General features: G+C 42.8%; 1 protein-coding gene across 3 annotated transcripts; it reads right to left on the bottom strand.

Moving 5' to 3' along the window:
• Positions 1–3,551: 3,551 nt before the first annotated feature.
• myb (v-myb avian myeloblastosis viral oncogene homolog) lies at positions 3,552–12,850 on the bottom strand. Of its 3 annotated transcripts, XM_049590593.1 has the most exons (16): positions 12,698–12,850; positions 10,654–10,771; positions 10,382–10,453; positions 10,206–10,298; positions 9,235–9,455; positions 8,528–8,750; positions 8,350–8,418; positions 8,155–8,259; positions 6,523–6,759; positions 6,256–6,399; positions 5,889–6,007; positions 5,685–5,799; positions 5,494–5,589; positions 5,169–5,267; positions 4,989–5,072; positions 3,552–4,895 (listed from the first exon to the last, which is right to left on the bottom strand). In XM_049590593.1, exons 1-16 carry the CDS (start codon positions 12,718–12,720, stop codon positions 4,782–4,784), a joined length of 1,932 nt encoding a protein of 643 aa, XP_049446550.1. In that variant the 5' UTR covers positions 12,721–12,850; the 3' UTR covers positions 3,552–4,781. The 3 variants fall into 3 exon arrangements, with proteins under 3 accessions (XP_049446550.1, XP_049446549.1, XP_049446548.1); XM_049590592.1 differs by lacking the exon at positions 6,256–6,399 and having other exon boundaries at positions 3,552–4,892; XM_049590591.1 differs by lacking the exon at positions 6,256–6,399.
• Between the last annotated feature and the right edge of the window lie 3,932 nt (positions 12,851–16,782).

The following is a 16,782-nucleotide window of genomic DNA, read 5'->3' on the forward strand; positions in this document are numbered from 1 at the left end:
AGAGTGCCTGTTTTAACTTCATTTGTTCAAGGGTCAGCTTTGGTCCATGTGAAGTAAATATCATCATACACCCGTGTCTGCAAGTGTCCACACGGTCTCTTGTGCAGACGTCAACGTGCAGCCCAATGTTTTGTGACCGCGTGGACCGTACATTTAGCAAGTGCACCAACTGTGGATGCTCCAAACTCCAGTCAAGCCAGTCGCAACCGCAGTGAAGTTACTTTTAAGTTTGATATTCAACAGACATTCACTCCAGACCCAGCAGCGTCTTCTGAAGTCCAGTTCAGATCAAAGATTCGCGATGAGACGAGTTGAAACGTGCAACTACTTTCTGCAACGTTCTAAAAACCTGCCGGTTCACACCAATGCAACTAGATGAGATGGTGTATCATCGCTATGCAACAACTCTCTGTACTTCTGTTCTGATTTCCAGCTTTTCAGGTTTATTTTGTGGCTGAATATAATTTGTAGCTTCTTAAAATATGAATGAGGACAGTGATAGTGAGATACTGGCTACAGCTGCATTTGTAGTAGTGATGAAACGGTGAAAAACAAACAAAACGAGCATCAGATGGACTGTGTTCATAATAAATACACCACAATGATATAAGTAAGAAGCATCAATTAGTTAGTTAATGAGAATGTGTGTGTGGGGGGTGTAAACACATACAGCGAGCAGCAGCAGCGACCTAGAGACCGACACCGGCACACATGAGGATGTAAGCAGAGGACTCGGCAGGGACAGAGCCACCAAACACGCCATCTGCAGTCATTTTAACTTGACCAGCGGACTTCACTACAAGCTGACTGGCTGTAAAAACAGGTGACGTACTTATGTTGTAAAACCAGTTGCCGCCGTTGACCAGCTGAGTTCCAGGTGACACCATCAGCCGGCTTGAGTCAAGCTCAGACGGGTCAGTTCACACTGCTGCAACTTTTCTCTCCAACGTTCTGAAAACGGTTTCATCTTGTTGCAAATCTTTGGTCTGAACTGGGGTTTAGCTTCACTTTCCCCCCGATGTTGGCATCACAGAAACCCCTGAATTGTATTATGAATAGAATTGCGTGCACATCCACTGACTGCAACTGTCCGTGAATGTTGAGTGCGGAAGTATGTCCGAACCTCAAGATTCAAGTCTTTACACTCAAGTCTCAAGTCAAGGTCCAAGTCCTTAACTTTGAGTTTCGATACCTAAACAAGGCATGATGCGAGTAAGGCCATTTTAACAGCAGAGTAATATTATATATACAAAAATCATGAATGTTTTTTAAAATTTGGAAGTTGCTCCGTCTCCGTCTGTAATTTTCGTCCTGCACGTTTTGCATGCTACGTCATTTATTTGTTGATGACTGCATAGTTTTTGTACAAGAACAAAATTATCTTTGGTATCATTTTGTACAACTAGCGCTCAGAAACGTAACGTGAGTTTGTCATGGTTCTCTTCTGGAACTTGATTGGATGATGTTGGATTGGTTTGAACTAAATGGATCTGGGGAATTTAGTGTCAATTTATGGGAAATTAACTGATCCATGGCACACTTTTTAAATAACATACTTGAAATTTTTGGATTCAGGGGAAGGTATCAAGAATTTTCAAGTCATGAGTCATTGTTGTTAAAGTCCAAGTGATTTTGTGAAGTTGAGCCCAAAGCCATTAGATTTGTGACTCTGACTCAAGTGAAGTCTGACTCAACTCCAAGTCGTGTTTTTCAAGTCCACACCTCTGCTGTGTGCCGTGCTATCAAAGCATCTGTTTAGGCCTTTGGAAGAAAACAACAATCTCCTGAACTGAAATGAACTCAGTATCAGTATGAGTGAATTGTAACCCGATGTTTTGATGACACTGCACGCTATCACACTCTCCTGTTGCCTCTATCAAATGATTGCCGTGCTGTGCTGCTGGTGATAATGCAGTCGTAGTCTTTGCTTACTGTTTCACTTTTCACTCGATTAAAGGAGCCGATGCTGAAGCTGCACTGTCTGATCTGTGAGGTCACATGTAGAAAACAACGTCCTGTTGGTCTCGGGTTGAATTCTAAAATACTCAGACATCAATCCACCCTTGTCACACTGCAGCATCTTACAGTATCCATCTGGGTCTGTATTGTTTTTGTCAATAAACTACCACACACACACACACACACACACACACACACAGAGGCAGCTGCCTTCTCACTCAGTGGAAGCAGGTGTCTGTAAATCTCGTGGGGTTTGGGGCTTTTTTTTTTTTCTTATGGGTATAGTAGAAGATGGTGAAATTCCCAATGTGAAAGTCTGCTTCTTGCTTTGGCCTCTTTCCACAAGACACGCACACACACACACACACACACACACACACACACACACAAAACCACACACACCAGTATTGCTGACAGGGCCTGTAACTCATCTGTTTGCTGTCTGTCTAGTCTAATGGAAAAATACACATTGTTTTATCTCTTTCATTGCACTTTGTGTGTATGATGCTGTTTTATTTTTAAGTACTCTGCTTTAGAAAACTGCTACAGAAATAAAGTTTATTATTAGGCCTATTATCTTATTTTTTATGAATGTTAAAGCCACTAATTCTTTTAAATTTATAACTAAATAACAGTATGAGCCACTCAAAGCTGTGGTGGGCATGCACGCACCCCCCGAGGAAACTATTTCTGTTCTTAAACATCACAGTTCCTGTTAGAAGTAGCCGTGCGTCCGTCGTGATGAATGTCATTTCTGTTTATGCATCCCTCCGAGACTACTACTTGAGATGGGAATCTATATTTGAGGGCACTGCGGTGCATCAGGGTGAGGGCAAGGGTGGGCGTGCAGGTGGCTGCAGCGAGGGACGGAGAGGAGGAGAGGAGTAAATATAGCTCCCGGTCTGAGTCTTGGCCCCCACTCAGCTTTTGCGGCCTCACAGGAAAACAAGTCTCCTCAAGAGACTAAATGTGGAGCTCATACACGGTGTTGAGTGTGTGTGTTGCTGGAGAGCTATGATGTTTCATGCAGTACATTGAAGTGCGTAGAGGAGCTCATGGGTGTTGGCTTTGGAACATAGGTGGTCTTTCTTATCCACGGAAAACGAGGCAACGGTTGGGGACATTTGCTTATTACCTTCGCCAGCTGATAAACTCGATGCCCTCTTTGTAATTGTCAGATGGAGGGAGAATTTTATGATACGCTCCACACAAGTTTATGACAACAATCTTTTGTATCTGCGGGATTCTGTGTGTGTGAATGTGTGTGTGTGTGTGTGTGTGAAAGGTGAGGGTGGAGTATTTGAATACTACAGTCCTCACAGAAAATTTGCATAGCAGGGAGACACCAGAGAACAAGTAGTTAATTCACTTTAAACAGAGGAATTTCTGCAGACAATGCTGCGCCTTCAGTGTTATTTACACTTGTAACTTAAAGCACTACAGGCTATTTGGCCTCAAGTGAAGACCAATAAAAGCATATTTGCAGCTTAAATATATGAAAATGATGTTTAGTGTCTTGAAGAAAAGGCCTTTTGAATTTGCTACCACTAGAACACCTTCAAATTCTTTAGAAAAGATGCCGGACACAAGGCTGTAATAAAAACAACACACTTTATTTACTAGGCAGTATAGAAAAGTATAAAAACATGAAAACTTGGCGTGTATAAATGCTTTTATAAAATCATTGTTTTGCTGAAAAGCTAGTACAAAAACAAGGCGTATAAAAAAAGATTGTCTGCTAAGTGTTTGACATGGGCTACTGCAGTCTTAGTAAGAAAACTGATTGAAAAATGCATCATACAACAATACAAAAGACACGTTCAAAAACAAAAACCATACAAAAGTTTCATTTGGGATTTGTTTGCACGTTATATAAAACATCAGTGTTTAGTACTCTTTTTTTTAATGGAGAATGGAAGATTCAAGTGCAGCTTGGTCTTACTCATACTGGGTGAAGCTCATGGTTTCAAACATATAAGCTTTTTTTTAAATATATATATACTTGAAATTTTTAAACACATATAATGTTTGTTCAGTGATTCCACATTCAGGATACTGTGACGGCCAGAAATGAATCGAAAGTTGAAATGATTAATTTTTTTTTAAACATTTTTTTCTGAAATAAAAGGTGCCATGATAATACTAATAAGGCTGGCCCCCTTCTGTTGCGTAAAACGTGATCACTCTAGACGAATAGTGGTGTAAGGACAGCTGTTCTCACTCCGTGAAGTGTTTACATGAGGTGGCACAGACCAAACATGTGAAATTCTCAGTAGACACACTGTAGCCAGTAAAAAATAAAAATGACAAAAACAGAAAAGTTTCTGAAATAAAGAGGTCAGTTTTGAATTCATTAACATGATTTCTGGGTTTATGATAATGCTAACAGGGCTTAAATACTTAACTTACAACAACACTGCTCCATTGGCCAATTGTAAAAAAAAAAAGAAAGAAAACAACAACAACATTATCAAAACAAAAAGAAATAAATTAATCAACTTGTTCTTTATATTAATATCAAAATTCGGAATTAATAATACAGCCCAATGCAAATTATATAGCCACCATTTCCCATTTATAATACAACATCATTAATAATAACACAAAACCAAAGGTAATGAGATGTACAACAGAACCCAGAGCAAATTCTATATAAAAAAAGTTTAGTCTTTGGTTGGTTGAAATCCAACAAGTGTGAGTGTAAAAACACCATCGGCATAGAGCCTCTCCCAACTGTTGTACCACAACAAATATGTAATCCGCGGCGCTGCGTCCAGCGCAGGGTGTGTCGATCTCTCCAGCTCAACGTGTGTCTCATGTGTCTACATGACCAGTGTCCTCGTAGGGTAAGTGTTGATGTACTTGTGGCTCTGCTCCGACGCCAAAACGTGCTCCTCTGTTTTCCCGCAGGTCACCTGCTCCCAGGAGCTGAGCTGCTGTTAAAGAGAGAAACGAAAGGATGGTGAGTTTTTGTGCCGTGTTTTTGAAAACCCAGATCAATAAGGTCAAACATGGAAGCTTGTGCACACCTGTAGTGGGCTGCCCATGCCTCTGTGCGGGAGGTGGTAGATTTTGTGTCCATCTTCGCTCAGTAACGAGCTAGTGAGAAGGTCCTGGATGAACATATAAAAACATATGTTAACACTTGAAGTTTCAGGTTAGGGTTAACATTAAAGTTAGGGTGCTTAAGTGCTTAAAAGAGTGCTTACAGGAACTTCCTGTGCGGGGCCGTTTGGGGAGAAGAGCTGTGTGTGAAGGTCTTGTCCTTCCCACTGCATACACGGGCTCCTCTCGCATGGAGACTCCACCTAGGACCCAAAACACATCATGGTAAGCATTAAGAGTCGTGCAAACTTGGGCACATCCAACAGCCTGAAACAATGCTGCTGATCGTCAAAGTATATCTCAAGTCGATCAAGAGTGTGTTGCAAAAAGCTAAACACATCTGCAGACTGTAGGATGCATTCACCTTTGCTTTCATAACCTAAAAACTTCTCATGTCACGTGCACGTGTTAGTGTTAAGTGGAAAGTACCTCTTGTTTTATCTTCTTCAGAGGTGGCTGCTCGATGGCGCACTCCATCGGCTCCTGCTTGATGGACTCTACCATCTGCTGCTCCAGAGGGGAGTTCTGGAAGAGGCAAAATCCCACAGTGAGGCACAAGGACGCTACAGCAAGCACAACAGAATATAACGTGACAAATTCTTTCATAGTCTGCTTCTTACCAGTAGTTTGAGGGGCCCGTACTTGGCCTCCTGCATGGCCAGGGCAGACCTGAAGGGTGTGGGCGTACAAGGGGAAGACTCCAGGATGGAACGACGGATGTTTGGAGTTCTGAACCTGTGCGAGACAAAGAGAGGCAGCTGTTAGAAACGCCTCATTCACCACTACACTGCATGATAGAATACAGCAGAGGCAGAGCCGCTTACATTTCATTCTCTTTCTGGGGCCTGATAGTGTGGTCGATGAGAGGCTTGGTGTCCACGGGCGAGCTCATTGGTAAGCTGTCGTTGTCGGAGTGTTCTGGGCTCATCGACTGGTTGAGAAACTGTGAAACAAGAGGAAGGAAACCAATCAATCAAAGCGGCTTGACGGGTTTATTTAAAAGCAGCGACAATCTCAATCGTGATCGGAACTACGGGAAATGGAGAGGAAAGGAGAGAAGAGTGCGGCTGCTTCAGAGGACAAAATAGATGAAATGAGAAGAGACTAATTCTGAGTGATTGGTTGTTGATATGATCAGGTGGCAAGCTGGTGATTGGATGGATTCTGGTCACACGCAGCTACTTTAACTACCTGCGAGGGTGAAAAGGGAAGGTTTCTGACTGGCGAAGGCTTGGGAGTTGAGCAGATGAAACCAGCCCATGCTCCCTGATTGGGCAAGACCCTGTCTGTTCTGAGTTCACTTGTAGTAGCGGCCTCATGCACTGAGGAGAGGCTCTGGGAAAAGGGCGGGAAAACATGGGTAAAAGCCCACTACTTGGTATCATCTACGCTACATGCTAAGCTAACCTTTTTCCATCTTGTCACAGTGGATAAAGGAACACATAAATGGACACTTACTGAATCAATGACGCATTCCATGAACTCTGGGAGAGCGTTTGAGAACGTGGGACTGCTGTGATGGCTGTTGTTGTTGTTGTTGTTGTTGTTGTTGTTATTGCTGTGGGCACGTGTTGCGGAGGCGCTCTCCTCGGGTAGGGCAGGGGCGGCTGCCTGGTGATGAGGTAACAACATTACGCCGTCTGAGCTGCTGGTCAAAGAGCTCTGGCTGACCCAGCTGGGAAACGACAAATTCATCTGCGGGAGAGAAAAGGACATAGAGAGTGAGGGCAGGAGTAATAATCCTCACAGAATAATCATCTGAGGGTTCGTACAGCTCAAGGCGAGTTAGATTTAAGATGTTTTAAGAAAGAAAAAATAGACAAAGGAGAAAAACATGAAGCAACATCAGCGGTGAGGGGTTAAAGACCATTTTGCCCAAATGTTTATTGTAACAAGATTTTTTGGTTTGTTCCCGTGAAAAATTAGATGATCTCACTCAAATGTTGAATTTTTTTAAGACTAATTCCTCGTGACTTTCCAGCCTTAATCTGTGCTTTTTTTCCCTTGTATTTTCTTTAATTTAATCACCTAATTTTACGATTTGTTTTCCTCGTAAAATTGCAACTTTATTCCTGTATTATCAGGACTTTTTTTTCTTGAAATAATATGGCTTTACTCTAATTAAATTGCAACTTTCTTTTTAAATTAATGACTTTATTCCTGTAAATGAAATAAATTATGATTTAATTCTCTAATTTTTTTTTATTTTTTTTTTTTAATCTTCCTTTGTATGGCGGAGACAAGGGCTGAACAGAATAGGGAATTACTTTGCGTTTGTTGGTGAGTTTTCTTCGCGATTTTGTGTTTTCACTCTGCATGTGGGATTTCACTACCTTAATTCCCATCGTACCAAGTAAATTTATTTAAATGTTTTGCATAAAACACACCAAGCTTCGTGCATTTGCTTGTACTGCTTTCAGCCATGCAGAGAAATCTTGGTTAAATAGCCAATTTTCCTTGAATTAGCAGCTAGCAATCGAACAGATCTTTGCTCTAAACATGCCGGCCAGAAACAAAATATGAGTGTTGTTTGTTCCACTATCCTGATCTGCATGAGACGAATTCGGTAAATTATTATTAAAAAATAGGTGTTACCAGTTATTTAGATATTTTGCAGTGCTGTGTCAGAAAAAATGACTTAAAAAATCTTACTTTATAGACTTTTTAAAAGATTTATTTAAGACATTTTAATCCAAATAAAAGCCTTATTTTTAGATTGGCTAATCCAGTGCCTTTAAAACAAGCACAAGTGGGAAAATGCAAGCCTGACGATAAAGGGAAGAGGTGTGAAAAATTGAACAAATGAGAAAAAGAGAAGAAGAAAGGGAACTTTAATGTAAAGAAGTGCTGGGTAGAGGGTTGCACAAGGGGTCATGCACACGCACTAAAATGGCGATAAGGTCCTATTTCATCACTTCTGCAGAAACAGACCCCCCAGATGTTTCCTCCTCACACCAGAGCACACAGCCAACCACTGTCCTTAGAGCCAGGGTCAAATAGACATGCACATAAATTGTGCTGTCACACTTAAATATTTCGACGCTCGCCCACACCCACACTTAGGCTTGCACACACACATACGCGACTTACTGGTAGTGATGGCTGTCCTCTCAGCTCATCTTCTGTTGACATGAGCAGCAGTTCGATCTCCTTCACCCTCTTCTCCTTCTCGGGGTCCTCCTCTGTACAGTGTCTCTGAGAGAAGGAGAGCAGGAGGCAGATTTTAGCGACAATTCATCTCCTGTACCGATAAGTTATGCTGCGTTTACATGCTGTCTTTTTTACCTGTATAGCAGCGGTGCCATGCTGGGGAATGTTCCGCATGTTCAAATGCCAGGCCACTGGGAGCGGTACCTGTAACGCCGATCAGAAAGACAGCCACGTTAAAATACACGAATCACCTCCCGGGACACAATCAGCCTCATTTTCCCGCCAGCATCCCGAGATTTAAAGCCCCACTCACTCTTTGTGCGTCGGACATGTAGGCGTATGGTGACAAGGGAGGCAGCTGCGCGTGACTGGGCGAGTGGTGGTGGAAACCCATAATGTGGTTGCTGGTTTTGACGTAGCCGTGGCCGATGGAGAGCGAGGAGTTGGTGTTCTTCGCCGTGCTCTGGAGGTAGCCCTCCTGTTCCACCTTTCGCCTCATGGTGGAGTTCCAGTGGTTCTTTATAGCGTTGTCAGTCCTGCGTGTGATGAATAGCATGTGTTAACTTACAGGTTATTCATTGCAGAACTCTGGGAGCAGACTGACTGCAGACACATCCTGGACCTCTAGTGGTGCTTGATAGCATTATCAATACAGGCACACACAGACAGACATGCACTTACACACGCACAGAGCTGATAAGGCTTATCAGCACACAGCAATTACAATCATGTCAGAACTATAGTCTCTTTTTTCACTCAGTCCCTCCGTCTTAGTCATTTGATTCTAGGCCTTTCTCTGTAAAGAACGGCCCTGTCCTGAACTTTTTCGCCTCCAAATCATTCCTGTCTTTCATGTTCTTTTCTGATTTGCTTCTTCTCGTTTTATTCCTCCATCAGTGTCCTCGCCTCCACTTCACCCTCACAACCGCAGCATTGCACAGTAAACCAACAAGGCTTCAGTGATTCATCTAACTTCTCTTTTTCTATCCACCTTATTCTCTTCTCCATTCTCGGCCTCACCTGCCAGGGAGCAGCTTGGCGATCTCGGCCCAGCGGTTTCCCAGCTTCTCGTGCGCCTGGTAGATGATCCGGTCCTCCTCCTCGGTCCACGAGGTCTTCTTCACCTCCGGGTTGAGGTGGTTGTGCCAGCGCTCGCGGCACTGCTTGCCGATGCGCCCCTTCAGGTGCTTGGCGATCACCGACCAGCGCTTGGCTCCATACTTCTGGACCAGCTCGATCACCTGAGGTGTGTGTGTGTGTGTGTGTGTGGTGGAGGGAGGAGGGTGGAGAGAAAGAGGAAAGACAAGATAGGGAGGAGGAAGAGCGTTGAAAAGGAAGAGAAGTAAATGGTAGTGGAGGAGCGTGAGGAAAGAGGAAGGAAGGAGCAATAACAGGGAGGAGAGGGAGAAGTAAAGGGGTGCAGGGTCAGAAGAATAACAAGGTGAAAAGATCACAGGTGTGTGAGGGGTAGAACAGGGGAGGAAATAAAAATAAAAAACTTGTTAGTCACCAAAAAAAAAATCTCAGAAACTTCTACATCATCTCTTCTCCTCTCTCCTTCACTCTTTCTTTATCTTTCAGCTTGTAGAGGTGATTGAGAACACCTGCTGGAGAGCACCGAGGGAATTTCCAGTGGAACGTTAGCCACTCTGCTAATCATTACAGTGGCATCTGGGTGGAAATATAACTCCTTTGGACTGGCTCAATAAAGACTTCTCAGGCTTTCAGAGGCTGAGCATGTAACTTGTTGAGTAACGGCAACTTTTTGGGAAACCAAAATGTGCAACAGCAGCCAGGGAGTTGCTACAGAAGAGGTTTTTTAACCTGGATGAAACTTGATTGCCTGTTTCCTGTAGGTGGTATCAAACTACATTACTCCAACGTCAGGAGTAGTTCTGCATTGTTATGTGGACAAATGACTACTGAGTAATTTTTAATATTTACTTTGCATGTGACCCAGAAAGTGCTGTGTGCATTTAAAGTTTTCTTACCCTCTGGTCCTCCTCTTTGGTCCACGGCCCTTTGATGAGCTCTGGGTTGAGAACCTTCTGCCACCTGTGCTGGCACTGCACATCTGTACGATTCTGGAGGGTCAGAGAGCACGGGGTTAGTCACCACCCATGTGCATTTGTGCATGCATGTGTGTGCGCACAGGCCTCCTACTCACAGTTAGTAAGCTTGCAATGACTTTCCAGTCTTCTGATCCGTGATGCTCGACAAGTTTCTTCAACTTCTCATCCTGAATAAAAGAAAATAAAAGTTTTATGTCGCTGCCATAAACATCATCCCTAGTAATTAAACATAATAGTCAGGGAATGTGGTTAGACCAGACAACAATAAAAAGGCTCCCAGGTTCCAGGGAAGTGATCCCTCCCGAGGCGATTATCCAACAAGTGAGGTGTGTTTGACATTTTGCATCGAGGCTTTGGGTTGTTGTACCTCTTCACGTGTCCAGCGTGTTTTGCCAAGGTGGCGTTTCCCCGCCTTGGCCAGCGTTCCGTCGTAATCATGTTCGTACATCTCGGTCTCCTCCTCATCCTCCTCGCTACTGTAAACACTGCAGGTGCGGAGACACAGAGAGGGACATTTTAAAAAGAGGTGGAGGCTGGGTATAGAATAGTGTAAGATAATAGGAAGGTAAATAATAGCACAATAAGTGCCTGTCTATTTCCAAACTACTCCCTAATCATCTCTTTACAGAGCGCATAAAGAACTCAGCCCACTCTTTAACTCGTCAGGTGTCAACACAGACAGAACCAGTCATTCTTGAAGGTTTGGGTGCAGGCGTATAGCCAAGACACCCACAAGGGGAGAGACAGAGAGGAACAGCGAGAGGGAGGGAGGCGAGGGGGGACGGATGAACAGGTTCCAATGTTTTTAGTTACCACAGATACTGGGATTGGCACATGCGATCATAATTTTGTGACCCTGGCGTGTTCAGACTTGCAGCGCATTGTACAGCACAGTCATGCATGCACGCACACGCACAGGCACACCACACAGACACCTGAGTGGATGGTTAACCAATCAGAATGTGGAGCACGGACAACGTGGAGGCTAGGTAGGGTGCTGTGGTGTCACACAGAGCAACAGGTGAACAGGAACCCCGCTGAGAGATGTGTGTGTGTGTGTGTGTGTTTAAGAGGATATATACAGTGGATTATCTTCCTTATTTTATCTACCCAAATGTGACATGTACAGAGAATTTAGAAAAACGCATGCACAGCAGCCATGTTTAACTTTTCCATTTTATCCAACAATGAGACCAAGTAAGAAATAAAAACTGCAGCATGCACAAACAAGCAAACAAAAGACAATTAACACAGCACCCAGTCATCTCCAGACTGATGAATCAACTGAGCAGCGCACCGCTAAACAGTGAAATGATAATCATTGCTCTTATCTCACAGTGTGGAGTCGTGAACTCGCACTTTATTCGGATTATCAGCGCAAAACCCGCGAGATAAACCAACAACCCGCACTGGGGCAATGCAAGCAACCAGATGCTTTCTACAGAGAGCTGGAGCCGATCGGTGCTTCACGAGGAGAGGAAAGAAAAGCTGGTGCAAGTGAAAGTTGAATTTGGGGCGATTATTAGATTAAAAAAAAGGGAGGAAAATGGGAAATGCTGCAAGATAAGTAGTGCACATAGAGGGAGCGCTGTTTCCAAAATAACAGTGTGCGTCGCTTTCAGAGATGCTGCAACGTTTCTTTAAGGTTTAAAATGACTTTTGCATTTGGTGTGTGAGAGTTAAAACAGCATGGAAATGAAAACATCTGTGTCTGCGAGGCTGGCTGGAGTGATGCTCGCCGGGGAAAACAAGCAAAATACAATAAATAAAATAAAATATAAAATCCAGAACGTTAAGAAACTTAATTTAGGACACTTAAAATGTGTGTTGCAACACATCCAAGCCTCTGACAGCGTTACACAGGCGCCATGCTGCACTGTGTTTGATTCTGTATTTATTATAAGCGCCTATTAAAACTAGTGTCCACGCGCCGTGTTGCGCAGAATTGCACGCGCCTGTCCACCCGCCTAATGTTATTAATTCGCGTGAGTGTGTGTGAGAGTGTGTGTCTATCTATGTGTGAGTGTACGCGAGAACCCCTTCCCTTCTCCCTCTCGCCACTGACAGCAGCGCGAGGAGCGCACATGCCAGATGACCACCACCTGTCATGGGCGCGCGAGCGAGACACACACCACTACTCTGCTTTTTAACGGCCAGGAAAACAAAAGCGGCTCACACATACACACACACACACACACACACACTAACACACACACAATTAGCTTCAAATAAAAGGAGTTAACGAAATAAACTGTTAATACTGTGAAGCTTTAAGCGCTTAACTCACTAAGTGTCCAACAGGAACGCTGTCTAGCTCAACACGAGAGGGAAAAGCAGTAACTACAGAGTAATATCACGCGCACAGAGAGGAAAAGACAGTTAAAAATGGTGCTAAGTGTGTTTTAACTTACCTGTTTCTCGGCCGCCGAGCCATGTTACTGTCTGTGAAGGGCTCGCAGGTTGCGCTGAGCACCGTACTTTCGCTATCTGAGCTGGGTTTGTTCTCCCGGCGAAGAGGCAGGTTGACATTAATTTAAACTACAGCAGCCTCTACTACTGCTCCTCCCCTCCTGAGCATCCCGGTAAATTTGGCGCTCCTGGGCGCGTGCGGCCTACTGCGCATGTCCACTGTGGTATACTTCAAGTTCCGTCGGACGTTTTGCAACTAGCTGAACACTAAGTTAGACGCTCCCACCTTCTTTAATTCCTCTTAAAACCAATATGACACCAAATCTGCTCTAAACACATGTATTAAATGGCTGTGCTACATTAAAAGGCGACATTCAATCCACCAAAACCGTTTAAAGGTAAACTAATCTTATTTTTGTCACTGGAAAATAGTGATATATGTGTTTATATTATATTATATATAAAAAAAACTTTGGTGGGGGATTTGTAGGGAAAGTCATTCAATCTATTTTGAAAGAAAATGTCTTCTTTAAAGTAAAAATACAAAGTTAGACCCATGCAGCAAGACACCCCCCTCAAGAAAAGGTGAAAACTTCCCATTGTATCCTGCCTTACAAAAATATTTAGTTAGATTATCCACTATATACCCACATGTGACTTTATATAGTTCATATCATTTAGCATTCGTATAGCTATTGTAGTTTTCACAGCTATTTAGAATTAGCAACATTTTTAACAAGCTTTCCGGAGGAAAACATCTTGAAATAAAACTTATAAGCCATGAAGGCAAGGCTAAAAGGCTTCTACATAATCAATTGATGGGTTAAAGTTGAGATTTAAGTTTGTTTTATTTTGTAAAATAGCTCATTTTGTAGCTTGAGAGTGTTTTGACTTTTATAAGATTTTTATTTTTGTGCTATAACGACAAAATTGGATATATTTCTCCCAGCAGTGTGTTGGTTTATGCATCATCATCCAAATCATATCCAAATATTAATTTGACAGTAAATTGACAGGTTATCGACCACTAATTCTACCCTACTGTTTAAATAAACACAGGAAAGGTGCGATTTTTTTGCTCATATTCAAGATACAGATTAAAAATTGCAAGATGCATTCAATACATTTCCATACAACATATTAACTTGTCCCTTTTTTGCTCAAAGAACAAGATTGGTTTACACGTTACCAGATTTACACCATTAAATTACACAATACAAATGTCTTGATTTAAGAGTGGCTGTTTAATAAACTACAAATGAAGAATGATGGGATAATACTGGTGCCTCAATGACCACATTGTACAGGGGAGTTTCGAAATTTACGATGTGTCACTGAACGCACCGAGTCACTACTCTTTGGACTTGTCAAAGGCGCGTTTGGCCCGACCGTCCGCGCTAAACACTCTGCCAACAACATTCGTGAGTTACTTCTCCCCTGGTGAAAAAAGGAGAAGGAAACTAAAATATCTGGACGCAGTAAACACTGTCGGAGTGTGTGTTTGGCGTGTATGGAAAGTGAAGTTGCAAAGCTTTCCCTGCTCGTTCTCTACCTGTTTGTGCAGTGTTGCACACACAGATGTTTCTCAGTGATAAACCCTTAAAGACCCTGGTCTTATCATGAGGCGACAAAATGAGCTTTTGTGCTCGCCCAGACAAAGAAAGTAATGTGGTGGCACTTTTTTGCGGGAATTTATTGCACATAATAACTCACAGGACAACTTCCTTTAAACAATGTGTTGTCCTAGTTGTTCCTCAAGTTGCCTTTTGAGTTTCTTAAGCCTGCTCATTATGTCTTTGCATCTATTCAAAAATTATGCATATTAAAATCAGCAACAAGTCGAGCCTGTTTTTCAGCAACCCCCTTCCAAAGATGAGCAACATCATAATGCTCCTTTCTTTGTTGCATAACGCCGGCATTATTCTGTATTAAGGCAACATGTATTATGAAGATCTTGTTTTGGTTCTCCATCCTCCCTCCTACTGTCCTCGCTCAGCCATTCATTGCAGGGAGGAGAGGGGGGTTAATGCTTTATTTGTATGTGTCTTCTCATTGTATTAGTTCCTCCATACGCGACCGTATTGTCCTGGTCACTTGTAATTATCATCACCCCAGACTGGCCTATTGTCCCAGGGCAGTCATCATAATAGTGGCCTGATAAAGGGCTGCACACACTCACACACACACATGGCTATGGAGTGCAAATTTTACTTTTTGATGCAACAGGGTGGACAGAGAAGTAAAACACTTAGAGGGAATTATACAGATTTACAAAACTGGACATGGAAAATAGTTTTTAGATTGTCTATTAATGAAATATGTTGGCTCTGAAGTGTGGGGCACAACCTAACGTGGGGTAAATTGTAACATGGACTTCTTATGTGGTCACACAGGGTAGATCCTTTCGTGCTTCCGGCCAGTTGACCACAACACCTCCAAACAGTGACCCACAAAATTCCACCGAGATTGGACGTGTTTCAGCTGAGTTAAGTGACAAAGACTATTTTCGGCTGGCATGAGTAAAGCTCTTTGTCATACTTGTCTTTCGATGACTGAGCTTTTGATGAATCCAGCCACATATCATCTTAAGAACTGTCTTGTTGCCTAAAACATAGTTGTAACGTGGTACTACAGTTCCATGTTCTCAATTTTTACAAGTCATGTCCTTAATTAAATTAGATATACTTTGTATTTTTGATTTGTCAGGTATCTTATCGACACAGTTTCACAGACTTGTCAATATTCCTACATTCAGCACTTTCGACATCCGGATCTAGGTTACCCAATCTATGTACATCCATTGATCCAACCGTTGAATATCAATGAGAGACCAAGAGATGGATGGATGCCTGTATGGACACCTATCCTTCCCCTGATGTAAATGGAGACCAGGGTCAATTATACAGCAGTAATATGCGTGACAAGTCAAATGTGCGTTCGTAATGTTGGGTATTCCACAAGATTTGGTTCAGTTTTTATCACCAGGCAGGCTTAGGCCACCGTACACAATATGTAGAACATTTGATACTCTGTTTCTGTACCCCTACGATCACCTTTCGGGGTACCCCACATATAAAGGGGTGTTTCCAGCCTTACCTCGCCCCTTTTGCTGTTGGGCTCCATGGGAGAGGTAAGCGACATTTCTCTTGTGGTAATTTCTGTGTTTTAATCTTGCGTCGCTTGATTTGTGTAAGGGCTGGAGTTTGTACGGTTGTGTATGACGGAGGATTTTGTTTTCAGGAATAAACAGAGATCGCCTTCAAAGATATCCACGGTCCGGCCATTTTTTATATCTACACAACGCAGACAACACTAGAGTCCATCGGTTACACCTATGGTCTATAGATAGAACTGGATTGAATTCATTGTGTTAAACAGACTTGACCAGCAAGTGTTACAACTAACCCTCTGCCTCCACCACTTCTTGGTGCAACTGTAGACGAAAGGTAAGTTCTAGAAAAAAGCAACAACTGTTCATTTGTAGCAGAGATGTTCTAACGTGTCAGGTTGTGCCCCGCTCTCCCCTGTATATTTACTGAAACTGTTGACTTACAGTCCTGCTACACCAAGCTGCAGGCCTGTGATATAATGTATTACATGGTCGCCTGGTTGCAAACGCCTGTAGGGCCCCAATCCTGTACACACCTGTGTACGCAAGCATTGTTCCAGCAGTCACTTTTGCCTTGAGGAGGTGTCACCTCTAATCTATTCAAATCAAATTTTAATTTTATAGCAGCTATCGTGCAAGATTGCGATGCATGATGACCCACGTGGGAAATAAAGTTAGTCAATACGAGAGACACGGCAGTAAAACGGTCAGTAATGATAACCATTGTTAATGCCACGGTAAAAAAGAAACAACAGAAATAACTTAAATAAACAAATGTGTAAATGCAATTCTGCTTCCAAATGTCTGGTTTGTGCGTGTATATGTAGTTGTAAATTTCAGGGAACATTTCCACCTTAATATTTAGAACATGTGCATCTGCCCCCCCCCCCAACAAAAACAACATGAAAGTGGCAGTAGCACTTTTATTTTAATGGATTTTTAAGACATTTCAATTTTAAAGTGGTGCAGAAAAATTCC

This window comes from Epinephelus fuscoguttatus, linkage group LG11 (genome assembly GCF_011397635.1).
Source record: "Epinephelus fuscoguttatus linkage group LG11, E.fuscoguttatus.final_Chr_v1".
NCBI lineage: Eukaryota > Metazoa > Chordata > Actinopteri > Perciformes > Serranidae > Epinephelus > Epinephelus fuscoguttatus.